This window comes from Equus przewalskii, chromosome 1 (assembly GCF_037783145.1).
Source record: "Equus przewalskii isolate Varuska chromosome 1, EquPr2, whole genome shotgun sequence".
Taxonomy (NCBI): Eukaryota; Metazoa; Chordata; class Mammalia; order Perissodactyla; family Equidae; genus Equus; species Equus przewalskii.
Window position 1 is genome coordinate 148,581,970 of NC_091831.1, and position 15,976 is coordinate 148,597,945.

At 59.3% G+C, this 15,976-nt stretch overlaps 2 protein-coding genes across 4 annotated transcripts in view; one reads left to right on the forward strand and one right to left on the reverse strand.

The window, feature by feature from the left end:
- The first annotated feature begins 3,264 nt into the window (after positions 1–3,264).
- Positions 3,265–8,168, forward strand: ANKRD63 (ankyrin repeat domain 63). Its single transcript, XM_070625446.1, has one exon. It carries the CDS (start codon positions 3,992–3,994, stop codon positions 5,138–5,140), a length of 1,149 nt encoding a protein of 382 aa, XP_070481547.1. The 5' UTR covers positions 3,265–3,991; the 3' UTR covers positions 5,141–8,168.
- Positions 8,169–9,054: 886 nt separating this feature from the next.
- The window catches only part of PAK6 (p21 (RAC1) activated kinase 6), a 36,501-nt gene continuing 29,579 nt past the window's right edge, over positions 9,055–15,976 (reverse strand). For all 3 annotated transcript variants that reach the window (XM_008536352.2, XM_070625436.1, XM_070625427.1), the window contains exons 6-11: positions 13,634–14,131; positions 13,369–13,502; positions 12,897–13,023; positions 12,669–12,794; positions 12,066–12,200; positions 9,055–10,650 (exon numbers count right to left, since the gene is read on the reverse strand). In XM_008536352.2, coding sequence (XP_008534574.2) covers positions 10,483–10,650; positions 12,066–12,200; positions 12,669–12,794; positions 12,897–13,023; positions 13,369–13,502; positions 13,634–14,131 — 1,188 coding nt within the window. In that variant the 3' untranslated portion in view covers positions 9,055–10,482. The remainder of the gene's footprint in view (positions 10,651–12,065; positions 12,201–12,668; positions 12,795–12,896; positions 13,024–13,368; positions 13,503–13,633; positions 14,132–15,976) is intronic.

The window sequence follows — 15,976 nt, forward strand, 5'->3', positions numbered from 1 at the left end:
CAGCTCCCTGCTTTCTGTCCTCTGGAAAAAGGGCAAGGTGGCCCCTGGGGAAATGGCATCGTCTCTGGGCCCTGGAGTTGAATTAATCTCTGGCTGCAGGTGATGCCAGAGGAAATGATATCCTCCCTCAGGGCTCTGGGGCAGGTGAAGGGCACCTGGGTTCCATTCCTGCTGCGTATCTATGGGGCTGGGGCAAGGTTCCCTATCCACCCATCATGCCTCAGTTTCACCTTTTGCATAAAGGGTCCCTACCCCCTTTCCAATTCCACTGCTGATTCAGATACCAGAGTCCCCTGCTGACTCACCCCGCCCCCTGCACCTCCCCCACCTCAGCTCTCTGGATCTCCCAGCCACGTGCCACCAGGCCCAACCCTGCTGAGCTGGTGCAACGTGACAGGGTGAGGGGGCTGGTGACACTTGAAGAAAGAGGGGACCTGGAAGGGGGGGCAGCTGCAGACAGGGTGACAGACTGCAGACCTGACTCGCCTCTGGGAGGAAGCCCTTTTGCCAGCCTGGGGCCGGTAGGGGGAGAGGCTCCGCAGGTGGGAGAGGAGGGGCGTGCGGAGGGCCTGCCTGCCCCCTGGCTGCCAGGCTCCATCTCCTGTCAGCCTTCAGCTCCCTAAACGACAGCTTCTAATTCCGGCTGTTGGTGCCTCTGCGCTCTGCAGCAAAGTCTCAGCTTTTTTTCAGCTTTGCTATTTCTTTTCTGTTCAGAACATACTGAGCCCACAGGCAAGTCAGAGCAAAGGCTCCAGGGCCTGAGACCTGGCACCATCCCCCCATCCCACTACAGGCCTGGCTGGGTTGGCTATGCCAGCTGGGGCAAATGGAAGCGGCTGCTCCTTGCAAAGAGTACCTGGCTTGGTGCTCTCTGCCAGGCCAGGGCGATGCCCTGACGGGGACCTCCCCCAGCTCCTCTGCTTCCCTGGAGCTGTCTCCATCCACCGCAGAAAAAGGCCGTAAATGAGGCAGACTTGTCTCAAGGAGGAGGGGAAATGGCTCTTTAGGACCAAAGAGGTGCCCATTCCAGGTTCCTCCTGCTTCTCTCTTCCATCTAGGGGGTGTCACTGCCTGGCTTGTCGGACTGGCCTGCCACACATAGGTTCCAGGGGGCCCCCTTCCCCTTCCTCTGGAAACAGAGAAAAAGGGAAAGAAGCAATTTCATGCTGCAGAAAAGGGGAATTGAGTCATGAAGGAAAGAAAAGCCTTTCTTCTGCTATCTGAGTACATAGGGAGAGCATTCTTGCATCCTTACTGGGGTCGGAGAGACTATACCTGGCCCTGGGTGACACCTCAGGAGGTGTCCCCAGGTCTTGGGGGGATTGGGCTTCCTGCTTTCGGGATCACTGTGCGGCTTCCCCCCCCCCCCCCCACCTCTCCAGCTTGCTCTTGTGTGAAGCAGGCAGGGCTAGTATTATCGGCTTCATTTTGCAGATGAGAATCTGCAGGCCTGCAGCCACTCTGCTAGTAAATGCCTCCAAGCTGGGACTTAACTCTGATGTCAAATACTGTGCCCTTTCTATGACGCTGTGAGAGAAAACTGGCAGAGTCCTGAGCAGGGGGATTAAAAAATGCAAAAAGATAAAAGGGGGGCTTCCCAGTGTGTGCAGGTACACGGCACATGCTTCCCCCAAGACAGGCGGAAGTGGAGCCCCTGCTCCCTGGCTGGGCCCTGGATGCCCCGGGGACTTCCCTGGAGCCTGGAGAGAGGCAAGAAGCCCAGGGTGCATGACCAGGTGCCAACTTTGCCACTTACCCTCCTGGGCCCAGTGGCTTGTTCCCAGAGGCTGACTTCTCTTCACCCCATACCTTTCCCCAGGCAGCCCCTGCTGCAAAGCTTCTTGTCACTGCTCTGCCCAGGTAGAGGACACCTTTATTCTTCCCTTAATTCCCTGTCTTTCTTAGGAAAGGACCCTTTAAAGCAGCGCTCAACACTGTCCCCTAAAGGTGTTTTTCCTGCTTCTATGCCCTTGCCTCAGTAACCCCGTCTGGAATGTCTTCCTTATTTCTTAGCAGCCAGGTCGCACACATCCTTGAAGACCATCTCAGAAACCCTATCCTCAGAAGACCCCAGAGCCCTCCGCTCCCCACGACTCCATCTTTTCCTCTAAGGACTGTCTCGGTTTTGCATTTACCAGAGGCATTCAGCCCTCAGCTGATAACCTCCACTTCTTTGTCCCGGGCTTGTCGTCCTGCTGGTGAGCAGAGGTCTCTTCCATCCAGAATGGAACTTCTGCTTCTGTGTTGCCCACAGCTGGGAACATAATACCTGGCTCACGAAAAGTCTCAGTAAATTCTGTAGTTGTACCTGATTCACTTCGCACTTTGCAAATATCCATTCCAACCCTACTCACCCTCCCACCTCCCTGCGGCTCTGAGGCACCCTGACTCCCCTCCTTCAAGGCCTGCGCCCCCCTCCCCCCCGCCCCGGCCCCCAGCCGCCCCCAGGGGCGTGCAGCCGGCCAGAGGAACGTGAGATGCAGTGGTTTTTCCACACCCTATTGAATCGAGCTCTTTTCTCGTCCTTCCTCTCCGAAGGGGTCAGCTAGTGGCCAAGGTCAGAGCCTTGTGGTCTGGGGGTGGTTTTGTGCTCAAGAGGGAGACCGGACCGTGGGGGAGCCTTGCGTTATGTCCGCGCTCTTCCAGGGTGGCGGCCGGTCCCGAAGCGGCGTGGAGGTGGCGCCGGAGAGTTGGTAAGGCGGCTGCCGTGCTCCCGGATCTTAAGGCGCCCGCTCCACCTGCTTCTCAGCCGCCGGGGGCTGGCACGCGGGCGCGTTGTCGGGGTTGGAGACGTCTGAGATTGGAGAGCACGCTCTCTCCCCACCCCCGCTCGGAGTGAGTGTGTGCGGGAGGAACAATTGTGTGTGAGTGCGTGATTCGCTACACTTCGAGCGGCAGTTCCCAGCCAGACTGAGCGCCCCTCACCCCACGCGCCGCGCAGGTACCCCCTCCCCCAAATGACTCCCCGTCCGTCAGCCTTTCGCCGCCACCCCTAACTCGCTTATGGTCCAGTTCTGCCCTCATAGGGTCCCATTTCCTTCCACCAACACTGGTGGGGGCAGCCCTCGGTCTTCCCCGACGGGCCCGAGGTCCCGCCAGTTTCTAAGGAGCCTAGGGCAGCGACTCCGGTGGGGGCGGAGGGCGGGGAGAGAAGACTGTGACTTTGGGATTGGCTCGATCCAGTGCCTGTGGCCCCCAGTGAGCAGCCCCCACCCCCGCCCCGCAACCACCACCGCAGCCCCAGGGGAGCGCGGAGGAGGAGCCACACCCCGACATCGAGGCCCACGAAGGGGTGGGGGTCAGGGGGGTTCTCCCCCGCCCCGTCCGTTTCTGCCTGGACGGCTCAGCCTGCTTCCAGGGCAGCCATTGCCATGGAGACCCCCGAGGCTATAAAGCCAGGTATCCAGGCAGGCGGCGGCTCCCGCGCCGCTGAGCCCCCCAAGTAAGGAGCAAGCGCCCTGGCGTGGCCCGGCCCCCGCGAGAGGGAGGAGGCGGAGGAGCGGCGCCAGCTGCTTGAGGAGCGGCGCGCCCCGCCAGGGCTGGAGGCAGGCGCGCTCGGCGGGCGCCACCGTCTCAGCAGGGGAGTGGGCGCTGCCCCGTGCGCGGGCGAGCCGCGCGGCTCCAAGCCACGAGGGACTGAGGAGCGCCGGACGCAGAGAAAGCAGCAGGAGAGGCAGGCGGTGGCTGAGCTTCGTCTCCCGTCGTCTGGTGGCGGGCCAGGCGCGGAGCTCGGAGTAGCGAGCAACGTACACCTCCAGGCGGGAAGCCCAGGGAAGGAGCAGCGAGACGCCAGGCGTGCGGCCGAGGAGCTGCGGGACAGCGGGAGCAGCGCGAGGACAAGAGTGGGAAGCCCGGGACCCTCGGCCGCAGCCGCCCACGCGCAGAGGGAGCCATAGCAGAGCATCGGCGGGGGCCAGAGCCCCGCGGGGCGCGGGAACAGGGGCGCCCCCGTGCGGAGCTGCCGGGCCGCCTGGGCGCGGCGGCCAGGGCCATGCTGAAGCCCAAGGACCTGTGCCCCCGAGCGGGTACGCGCACCTTCCTGGAGGCTATGCAGGCGGGCAAAGTGCACCTGGCCCGCTTTGTGCTGGATGCGTTGGACCGCAGCATCATCGACTGTCGCGCAGAGCAGGGCCGCACGCCACTCATGGTGGCCGTGGGGCTGCCAGACCCCGCGCTGCGCGCGCGCTTTGTGCGGCTACTGCTGGAGCAGGGTGCGGCAGTGAACCTGCGGGATGAGCGCGGCCGCACGGCGCTCAGCCTGGCGTGTGAACGCGGCCACCTGGACGCCGTGCAGCTGCTGGTGCAGTTCAGCGGTGACCCCGAGGCGGCCGACTCTGCAGGCAACAGCCCGGTGATGTGGGCGGCGGCGTGCGGCCATGGGGCGGTGCTCGAGTTCCTGGTGCGCTCTTTCCGCCGCCTCGGCCTGCGCCTCGACCGCACCAACCGTGCGGGCCTCACAGCGCTGCAGCTGGCCGCCGCTCGCGGTCACGGGACCTGCGTGCAGGCGCTCACCGGGCCCTGGGGCCGCGCAGCCGCCGCCGCCGCGGCCCGGGGCTCCAACTCCGACAGCCCCCCGGGCCGTCCGGCTCCCGCGCCCAGCCCGGAGCGCCGACGACCCAGCCCCCGCCGCCTCCCACGGCCTCTCTTGGCGCGCTTTGCGCGAGCGGCCGGCGGCCATGGTCACGGCGGCGAGGCTGGCTCGGGGGGCAAGAGCTCGGGCCGGCACCGGGCGCAGGGCAGCGAGCGGCCCGAGCTGGGCCGGAGCATGAGCCTGGCTCTGGGTGCCATGACCGAGGAGGAGGCAGCTCGACTGCGGGCGGGAGCCCTGATGCCCCGACCAAATTCGCCCCAGTCTTCGGGGACTGGGCGGTGGCGTTCACAGGAGGTGCTGGAGGGAGCGCCCCCAACCTTAGTGCAAGCCCCCATCGGCCTTAGCCCCCACCCAGAGGGCGACCCCGGCTCTGGCCGCCTGGGTTTGCGCCGACGCTCCACAGCTCCAGACATCCCCAGCCTGGTTGGGGAGGCACCAGGGCCCGAGAGCAGCTCGGAGTTAGAGGCCAACGCTCTGCCCCACTCAGTGCCTGGGCTTCAGCCTCGGCAGGCTGGCACGGAGGCCGTGGTGCTGCACGCCCAGCGGTAAACAGCGTCGAGGCCAGCACTGCTCCCCCCGCCCCCCTTCCGTCTCTGCTACCCTGGGATTTCTCTCTTTCTTCCAGATCCCTCACTTTCCTGGCAGTTTCCTGCCCGTGATCCCAGAACCTGTCCCCACTGCCAAGGCGAGGTACCCTCTTTCTAAAAGGGACCCCTCTCTCAGTCTTTTTTTGTGCTTGTTGGTATTCCCCGCCTAAGTCTCTCATCTTCGCTGCAGCCTGCCTTTCCTGTCCTGGGAGGTGAGGAGCAGAAGACTGCTTCCATGGGCTACAGTCTTCCAGCCGGGAAGGTGGACCCTCTTCCCTAGGCCCTAAGGCTCAGTGCTGAGTCCTGCTGGCTCCCGCCCGGCCCCCTTACCCTTGCCAGGTTTCCCCATACCCTGGCAACCAGGCAGGTGGAACAGTGTCCCTGCCTTCCCCACCCCAGGTGATGCTGACAGTAATGCCACACACGACCTAAGAGACTTTCTGGACGGGAGGGCTGATTAGGAAGGAATCTGGAGGTTAAATTTTTGGGGGGAGAAATTGCCTCAAGACAAAGCATATTTTGGGGGTGGCAGAGCCTCCGGTGTTGAACACCAGTTGCCCCTTGAACCAGGTTCTGGGGTAATTCCTGCTCCCTCTTGTCTCTGCCCCAGGCCTACCCAGGATTCACCTTCATTGACAATCGGGGGTCACTACCCCAACCCAACCTCTGCCTGGCCCCTCTCTGGGCTCTGAGCCAGCCTGTTCTTCAGCTCCGCTCCATTTGAGTTCCATCTTTGGGGTCTCACCCCTCACAGCCTAGCCTTATTTCCTCTCACTCTCAGAGGCCTGAAATGGAAAGGACTTAGCACTTCCCCCGCCCCCACCGCCTCCCAGCTCCCCGGTCCCGCACGTGGGTGCTCCCGCAGGTTGGAACGGTTGCGAAGGCTTTGCTTAATTGTATTTCTTCCAAGGCTCAAAGAACTCGTGTTTTGAGTCTCTTTGTACATGAAGCAGAAAGCAGCGGGTATGATCCGAGGCTTAAGAACCTGACAATGTCTCTTTAAATAGAAGCTCTGCGAGGGGGATAATTGACTGAAGTGTTTGCCACGTTAAACGGCGGCGCGCGGGAGTCGCAAGCCCACACGAGCCACAGGTCCGGGTTTAAATTACATCAAACTCCGGTGAGAGCTGGAAGGGAGCTGTTCAACAGCTCCTGCTCCTTGCTGGGCCGTTAATGGAGGGCAGGGCGGATGATGGATGCTAGAGGTCGAGACCAAAGACCCCTGCCTCTGCCCCAATGCGTGGGACGCAGGCTCGGCCCAGCTTTATTACCTGGCAGATTAGTGAGTCAGAGGCGACCCCAGAGAGGTAGTTAAAGGCCCTTTGCCGGCCTGGTCCTTCGTCCCCTCCCTCCCCGCCCCCGTCCTCCTCTTTGTGCTGGCCTAGCGAGGGGCGACAGGGGCGTCTGGCGACTCTGGTGCCCTAGGACCCTGCGGAAGCGCGAGCACGTGTATCCGTGCGCCGAGCCTGCGGGGCGGCGGCGCGTGGGGCTTTTGTGGTGAACTCTGAAGGTTGAGCGTGCACCCCTTTATCCACTTGCGGTCAGGTCTTTTCAAGACGTCGATCTATTCGTCTTTGCAGAACGGAAGGTTTCTCACTAGTAACTCTAAGGGAACTGCCCAGAGAGAGAATGACCTGTACTGAGAAGTTGGGCCTGGAGGTGAAGGGTGGGTGACCAAGGGCGGGCCTTGTGTTGGTGTCAGACGCCTCCCAGATCCTTCCACCGGCGCAGTCAGCGAGGCCGCGGGGGCCCCTACACGGGACGCGATCTCTGGTGCCCCCTGGTGGCCACGCTGCGCTCTCCTTGCTGCGCCCTGGCTGGGCGTTCGGACTTCTGGTTATGTTTGGGATCATCGCTGTGTACTTCTCCCTCCGTGTGCATTTACCCATGGAATCCTCTTCCTCTTGTAGTATATTAAATCCGGATACTTGAAGTCATTTCACAGCAGTGAAATGAGGGACAATGAACAAAAAAACTCGCATTTGGAGTAGCAGGAGCCCAGACCCTTCACTAAGGACCCCAAGATCTTCCAAGTTAAGGCTCCGTGTCCTGAGAGCTCCTGCTGTCTTCTGAAGAACTGGAGCTCCCGACCCCTCCCTTATGATTTCTGAACCTTGGGACCTACCAATTATGCACTGTTTTCTTCTGATGAGATTTGCTTTCGTTTCTGAGGTTTCGCCCTTCCCCCTCTCCTCAGCCCCACTGTTTGGGCGGTGGGTAAACAATACCGAAGCGCGAGAGGACCTGGGGTTGGTGGGAGATATCTGGGCACCTCATGCGCAATTTTTTTTTTTTTTTCTGATCCTTGCTTGCTCACTGAATCCCTTTCCAACTGTGTTTAACTTTCACGAAGTTTTTAATGGTGTAAGAATACAAGTATTTTGGCTTCTTCAAAACACAACGAGGTCTGGGTTGCACATTGTGTGGAAGGTGCTGTTATCTTTCAAGTGTGGCTGACATGGGGCTTTCTGATTGAATGTCACCTTGGGCCCTCTGTATGGGGTAAACAACCACCAGGGCTCCTCCCGGTGGAGTTGCCAACGACTTGGTGGTTGAAAGTGATGTTTCTAAAAAACCACAGCAGGTCTTTCCTGTCTGAACTGAATTGTGTGTTGAACTGACTTGGCGTTCTTGCAGATTTCTCACCAGCCCCAGCTCTGTGCAGAACGTAGACTTTCCGCCACGGGTCGGGTCGCTCTCCTGCACTTCCTCTCATTGTCAGCCCCAGGGCGTTGAGGCTGGGGTCCTCTCTAGCTCCCTCCACTTTACAAGAGACTTTTCTAAACATTTTGCTTTTCCAACTCTTATTGCTTTTGTCATTGTGAAGAGTCGCCTATGCCACTGGAGCTCAGTACTGAGATCAAGCTCAGAACTGGTCTGTGTGTGAGGCTACCTGATGTACGCACATGCTTTTGGAATGATGCTGTGTGGTGGAAGGACTATTAGAACTCAAAAGAATAGTTAATAAATCCAGTATTAGTCACTTGCAAGAACTGGCCTTTCTTTGCCCTGCCAACCACTCCTAACTGGGCTCCCTTTGGAGAGGTGGAAGGGCATGTTGCTTCCTACGAAGCTTCCACCCTCCATCAGCCTCCATCTCTGTCCCTCCCATGTGGCTGCCTCCTGAAGGGAAGACTCAGGTGCTGCTTCGGACTGAGCTGGTGGGACTGGGGCCCTCGGACCAGGGCAGCCATCTAGGTGGGAATGCTGTGGGGAGTGGGAGATCTATATGACTCTTTGCACCTGGTTAAGAGGTTTCCGTGAACCCTGGGTTAGAGGGTAGGATGAGATTTCAGGAAGGAAGTGCTGGAATCAGTGTCAGAGCTAGAAGTTTAAAGATAATTTCAGCTGCCTCCCCCACCCCCAGGACCAGAACCCAGGTTTCTTGATTTCTAGCCTCTACTGCTCTTTCACAACGCCTCACTGTCCCCCTCAGTTCTGAGAACCGAAACAGAGACTGCTTTCTCTTTGGAAGCAGTTCCAGCCTCTGACTTCGAGGAGAGCAGCCTCTGAAGGTAACAGGGGAGGTGAGATGCTGCTACAGAAAGTGGTCATCAGCCCTGGCGGCTGCCCCCAGGGCTCCTGTGCCAGCAAGCACAGCCCTCGCCCTGGCTTTCCCCGCTGGGCTCTTCTCCCCTGGGAAGGAGCCCTGTCTATTTCTCAGCTCTTTCAGTCCCAAGGGCCTTTTACTTCCTGTTTCCCTCTTTCTCTGCCCTCATTTCGGGTTCACAAGCCACCAGGGAGTTGGGTTTTTTGTGGACTAGAGTGACTGCTGGGGAGCTCACGTCGGGGAGGAGGGACGGCCACACCCACTCCAGGGTGTCCAGCTCGAAGACAGCCTGGCTCCATGCCCAGAGACAACAGGAAGCCCAGAGGTTTTGAACACTCAGTTTAATTTAAAACAGGCACAAGTGCAAACAATTCACAAAAGTTTCTAGGGAAGATGCTTTTGTTTTTAAAACTCTGACCCTTAAAAAAAGTCCTGGCAAATTTTTTTTTGCCCCAAAGCAGGCCACCAGGGAGCAGAGGAATCTAAAAATATTATCTAGAGAGGGTCTGGGCACCTGTAGTTCCTCCCTGGGGTTCCCTGCCTCGCCACAGCCCTGAAGGTGGGAGGGAAGGAGGACAAGGAGCCAGGTGTCTGAGGAGGCGGTGGGTGCAGATGGTTTGCACAAATGGGGTGCCCATTCTCTTGATGTGATGGAACCCCGGCAGCTGGGTCACCTCCCCCAGACCTGGATTTTGAAAAGAACGGGTCCCTGATGACCAGGTTATTGAGATGACACCCACAGGTAAAACAAAGTTTGTTCCCTCACCATTCTGGTCTCTGGCTCTCAGACTGCACAGTGCAGGAGAAACTCGGAAAGCTGCCAAGCCTGCAGGAGGTACGAGACTCAATACGGACCTCTTCACGGTCAGGTAGAAACACAGGACTTAAGAGGTGGGAAGCCAGGCCGAGAAAGCAGGTCCCCTCAGAGCAGGACTTAGTGGGAGGGAGGATGGGGAAGGCTTCCTGAAGCTGCCTGTGGGTGACCTGAAGGGAGCCAGGCTGTCGGGGTGACCTTCCTCCACTTACACATACGTGCACACACACACACACACACACATCCACACATCCTAGAAAGGGAGACCACCTCTACCACCCACCCCATTCTTTCTCTTTCACCCAGAAAGTGCCCCTCCCCCTCCCATGGCCTACGAGCCGGCTGTTCACCATTCCGGCAGGCTGTGCAGGGAGAGTGTTGTCAGCCCAGGTGGGTCGGGAAGCAGGTGTGGGTGGGACCCTGCCTTCAGGAAGTCAGACACAAGGGCGGAAGATGGATTCAGGTGTTCAAACCCTTCCCTGTGGCCCTCTCGAGACCCCAGGGTTTGGAATTGGAGCTGAGAACAGCACGTATCCTGGTGAAGATAGACAGGCTGCCCTCTTGGGAGGCCTGGGATGCTAGTGTACAACTACCTTTAAAAACCACAGCAGCCTTTTCTGCTGTGTTGGCTGCAGTGGCCAGGAAGGCTGGTCTCTGCATTTCTTAGAAATATCCCTGTGCAAATAACAAAGGGGCATCCTGCAGAAGGGTCTTCATCATCCCAAAGGCAACTGGGGACTCACTGGGGAGGGAGAGAGACCGAGAGGGCAGGTCCGGCCTGGCCCAGTGGGCTGAAGGGCAGGAGGGCGGGGATGGGACTTCACATTCAATCTTTGGAGAGAATACTGAGAGAATGAGGCAGGCAGGCCCTGCTGGCAGGCTGGCTGCCCACTGTCCCCTGCCTGTGGGTGCAGGCGGCAGGCGCACTCTGTGGGTGGGCTCAGCAGGCAGAGGTCTGCTTGCGGTAGAGCTGGATCAGGGGCACCAGGCACTCGGGCAGCCCCGTCTGCAGCAGGAAGGGGTGGTCCAGGAGCTCCTGGGCGGTGGCCCTTTCCTGGGGGTCGCGTACCAGCATCCGTTCCAGGAAGTCTCGCAGCACGGGGGACACCTGGGGAGACAGGGCAGTGAGAGGAAGCCACGGTTTGCAGTCACTTTGGGGTGACCTATCTGCCTGGCCCCACCTTCATTTGGAAGTCTTAAATTCTCTCGTTTCTTACTTCCTTGTGCCTCCCAGGCTCAGTACTTTTGGATTGTCAGGGAGGTAAAGAAAGTCAGCATCAGTCCAGGGAAAGTGGCCAGTTCACCTCTAGGGGGTGCTTCTGAGCAAGGGAATTAGGATGCCTGGAGCCCTGGGGAGCTGGGCTCAACTATGGCTGGGTCCCCACCCTGCTCCTCAGGGCTCTCAGCGTTCAGGCCCCGCGGCTCTGTGGAAGGGACATGGGATTGGTATCAGTGATCCAGTCCTGGGTCTACCCCTGATCTTGGGCAAGTTGCAGTTTTCTCTAAACCTCAGTTTTCTCATCTGCAAAATGGGCTAAAGATAAAACGTGTTTGCCCTGTCTGCCACAAAGGCCTTTTTGTGAAGATTAAAAAAAGAGGTCAGAGATGAAGAAGTGTTTTGAAAAATAGAAAAGAATAAGGTGGGACCTGAAAAGGAAGATTTCTTTATTGCTCTAAGCCTTAGGGACTAAATCACTGGCTTATCTGGATTCATTTTGAGCCAGTATCTTGGGATGAGGCTGAGTCTTGGGCTGTTACAGAAGGCTCCATCCTCTGGGGAATTAGCCAGTTGGACATCTCCCCTATCTGCTAATCTTGGGGTCAGCAGTGCAAGCTCCAAGGACCAGTTGTCTTGAAAGGTCTTTCCTGTCTGTCCTCCCATCCAGCTGTGTTGGGGCTACAGAACTATTTTGCCATTCAAGGACTGGGCCTCAACCCTCTGGGACATTTCTCGCTCTGACCACCAGATGGCAGTACCACTTCGCAGCCCTGTGCTGACCTGGCCACCAGCAGGGGGTGACCACAGGCAAGGCCTGTGGTTTTAGGTGGATTTGGCAGAAAAGGGTTAAACACACACACACAGGTTTTAAGGGAAAAACTGGCTCCGATGTGGTGAAGACGTGCATTGATGGAGGATAAGCGAATTTGCTGCGATAGACTGGGAACAATGTGCCATGGTATGGCTCCCTGACAGATGGGGTGGAGGGGTTCCTGCTCAATTGGCTTCTTTGGGTTCCTCCCCAGGACATCGGGGATTCCTGACAGCCTTGCTTTCCCTTATCTTGGGCTCCTGTCAATTGCTTGCAGCTGGAAACTTTTCAGAGTGACCGTGGGAGTTTGTGGGTAGATGTGGCTTCACACCCAGGCGCAGGTTTTGTGTGGAGAAAGAGCAGTCTTTTTCTGGGAACGCAGACCCTCTGGCTTCTGTGAAAGGGAGAGGCTGGGCCTGGGAGCCCAGGCTCCGGTCCTCTAAGCCTCAGGAAGAATGGGGTCTGTGGGGTCACACTTTGTGCTCTGACTGACCTTGTGAGAGTTTTTCAGCTTGGGTGGAGGGCTGTCCCGGAGCCTCTTCATGGCTTGCACTGGTGAGTCGCTGAAGTACGGTGGCTCCCCGTCCACCATCTCAATCACCATGATGCCCAGAGACCAGATATCCACCTGCAGGAGGAGAACGTCCCTGATTCCACTGGCCAGAGTGTGGCCCCTTGGTAGCAGCGTACTGCAGGGGGAGGGGAGCAGCTGGTCCCAGCTCTCCTTGGTGAGTTAGCTTCCTTCCTGGCCACCTGCCCTGTGGTCAGTTATTTCCTGCATAAATGACCATTGACTGTAGGGACATAGCTGTCAGCCACTCTCTGAGAAACGCCATCACACATGGATAAGCCTGGCCGTATCCCATTCTGCCCTTGAGGTGAGGGAGGGCATTTTCAATACCAGTTTGTGGCAACCAAGTCACAGGAGAGAGCAGACCCATCCAAGAGGGGGCAGGGGGCAGTAGGCAGTGGGGTGGGGTCTTGACTGAGAACCAGGGCTATTTTTGGCAGGGGGCTCCAGAGGGGGCCACAAGTGGAAGAGCAGTGTACCCCCAAGCCTGCCCTGGGAGGACGAGGAGCTGAAGGGAACGGTTACCTCGGTCGCATACAAAGACCTGGAGATCACTTCAGGAGCCATCCAGTAGGGGGTTCCCACCAGGGACTTCCTCTTAGGGACATCTTTGCTGATCTGAGCACAAAATCCGAAGTCGGAGAGTTTCACCTGGGGTTGAAGTGAGAGGGAGAAAGGAGAGTCAGTGGTGAACCAGGAGATGGGAGCAGGGAAGTAGGGGGCATGAGTGTGCCAGGGTGGGGAGGGCCCTACCCTGCCATCGAGGGTCAGCAGGATGGAGTCACTCTTGATGTCCCGGTGGATGACACCCTGGGCATGCAGGTAAGCCAGGGCCTGCAGCACGGCCTCACACACTGTGGCGATCTGCTCCTCGTTCAGCCTGGATGGGGAAGGCAGGACCACCGGCGGAAAAGAATATTAGCTTTGGCAGGGCTGCAGGACAGCTGGGCTGGGCAGAGTGGGTGCCCCTGGTACCCAGCTCCACAGCTCTGGGGCAATGTGTGCGGCAGCCTAGGCAGGCCAGAGCCTTAGGGCCTGGGCCTAGACTGGAGACTACTTTGGCCTCCCCCCACCAGCCCCTGCTCCGTTAACCCAAACAGACAAGGGAACCTCAGGACAATCCAGTGGGCACCCCAAGTCTTCTGGGCCCGAGCTTCCCAGTGCCCCTGCTAGGGCAGTGGGGAGGGCAGCCATCACTTGGGACCCCGCCCTCCCAGTTGCCCACCTGACTTGGGAGACGATGTCGGTGAGGGCCCCGCCCTGCAGGAACTCCATAAGCACCCACAGCTCCTCACCCACCAGGTAGCTCTTGTACATCTCCACCACGTTGACGTGCTGGTAGTCCCGCATGATCACCACCTGGGGGGGCAGGCGGGGATGTCTGAGTGCCAGGCACAGTCCCTACTGGCCCTGCTCACTGATGTCCTGCCTGGCTCCATGCTCACTGCCCATCCCGAACGCCCCGCCCACCTCCCGCCCTCCCCTCCCACCTCATTAAAGAGCAGCTCCCTGCGCTGCTGCTTCCTGAGGTCCATCATCTTGACGGCCACCTGGCGGCCCGAGTGCTTCTCCCGGGCCAGGCAGACTATGCCTGTGGAGCCCTCGCCAATCTTCACGTAGCTGTCCAGCAGCAGCCGGGGGTCGCCCTGGTCCACCACCATCCTGAGCGCAGCCTTGAACTGCTCGTGGGTCACAACACCTGTGTCCTCGCCAGCCAGGGCACCCTTGGCCACCGTGGGGTCATGGGGCAGGTACAGGTTGCTGGTGCTGATCTGGGCATGCCGGGTGCGGGGTGAGCCCGCTGGGGAAGACCGGCCTGGAGGTGGCCCAGTGGCTGGGGCTGTGCGGAGGGACTTCTGGGGGCTGCTGGTATCTGAGGTGGTCAGAGGGCTGAAGATCCCCACGGGCTGGTCGGAAGGCAAGGACTGGGCCTTAGCCACCAGGCTTGTGGGGGAGCCTTTCTGTGGCGGTCGGAAAGAGGAGCTGGGCTGCAGGGAGGAAGAAAGAAACAGAAAGGGGTTTGGCAGTGGCAGTGTTTGGAACAAGCTTCCCAGAGGCAGGGGGTGGCTGCTGTGACTTCTGGGCATGGGCAGGTCATGCAGGCGTCAGACCAAATTGAGGAGGTGCCGGGAGCAGAGATTTTCAAACAGAGCTGAAGCCAAACCACTAGGGAAACCAGCTCCCAGTGTTCCCAGGTGAGCAGATGAAACAGCTCTTTACATCCACTCTGCTGCTCCTGGGAAGACGAAGAATGCCGAGTCCCCGGGGTGTCCTTGTGCTGGGTATTTCTTCCTGGGTAATTGACAGCCAGACCCCAGGGAGGCCACCGGGAGGCAGTCTGCCCTCTATGCTGCGGGGCTGCACGGGGAATCTGGGTCAGGGGCATTTACTCCCATGGCTCCCTCACTCAAGGGCCCATATGGGCAGAGGAGGCCCTGGACAGTGGGGGGCGGGGACAGAGGACAGCTGTGACTGACCCCCTGGACAGGCGGGGAAGCCGCAGTGGGGTCTCACAGCCCTGCTTGTGTCTGACAAGAGGGAGTCTGCACCTCTGTGCTGTGAGACTATGTCCCCAACAGAGCACCACGGAGCCCTATTACCATCCAGGGGGTTCTCAGGCGTCCCCTGGGCTGGGGATCTGGTGCCAGAGAGATCTGGAATCAGGAGGTCCAGCCAAACCCAATCCTTGGGGCCAGGGGTGGGCAGAGTCCTAAGGGGTCCCCAGAGCAGTCCCTCTACTTGCTCCCGAGCATGAAACTCCTGGCTGATGACCCCCAGCAAGGATGGTAAGGCAGGGGGCCTATCCTCATGGTCTCTGGTGGGAGGGAGGGAAGGTGGAGCTGAGCAGCAGACTGGGTCCCTCGTGAGCCCTGCTCAGGCCTCTCCCTGGAAGCCTTCGAGGCTCCTTGCCTTTCTGGGCCCAAAACCTCCCACAAGCCTGGCAGGAAAGGGTCCCATCCTTGCGTTTTCCCCAAGGAGCTGACGATGTGCAACATGACTCCTCCCAGGGATTATGTGTTTTTAAAAGGTGCTCCTGGAGAGGGCCATGTGTCACCGGATGGAGGACACTGCAGAGCTGCCTCCCAGACGTCTCAGAACCCAGCACACAGACGGCTGTCTACATGCCCAGTGGTCCTGGTCCCAACCCCCAAAGGTGAATCAAACTCAGGAAATCTCCTCAGCACTCAGCCGGGGGCCGGGCTGCTTGATCACAGACCCCAACCTGGGCCTTGGGTCCCACCAGGCTCAGCCAGAGCCTTTTCCACCCCCTCAGCACCCCTTTCCTAAGACTTAGGGCTCCCACCCTCACCCTAGTCCCTGGTCTTGTCTAGAGTCGAGCATGTGCACGGGGGCCCCTCCCAGCAGAGAGCCCGGGGGCAGACTCTGCCATCAACCCCACCCCCCGCCTGCCCACCCAGCGTGGGCGCCAGCCTCTGGCAGGCCGTGCTGGGCTGGAGCTCAGCCTCCGCAGCGAAGGGGCCAGGAAAGCCTCCCAGCACGGCGGCAACGACTCTGGGCTGCCCGGCGAGCACATCTGGAGAGTAAAGAGGGTCTCTCATGTCTCTGCTGGCCCTCGACCCTCACCCACCTTTCTCCATTCTAGGCTGTGGGGCAGTGGGACCTCCGGACTACGGTCAGGTTCCAGTCCTGCTCTGCTCTGACTTGCGATGCATCTTAGGCAAGTCACCCTCTCTGAGCCCCAGTCTCCTCTATAAATGCAGTGATCTGGGGAGCTGGATAGAATGCAGACTGCCAGGGCAGGGACCGCTTCAGTTGGTCCCCAGAGTAGGGACTCTGTATTTTAACAAGGCCCCTGGGTTTTGATGTAGGAA

Excerpts from the sequence above, each read along its gene's own strand:
- ANKRD63 (XM_070625446.1), top strand. The coding sequence starts at position 3,992 with ATGCTGAAGCCCAAGGACCTGTGCCCCCGAGCGGGTACGCGCACCTTC.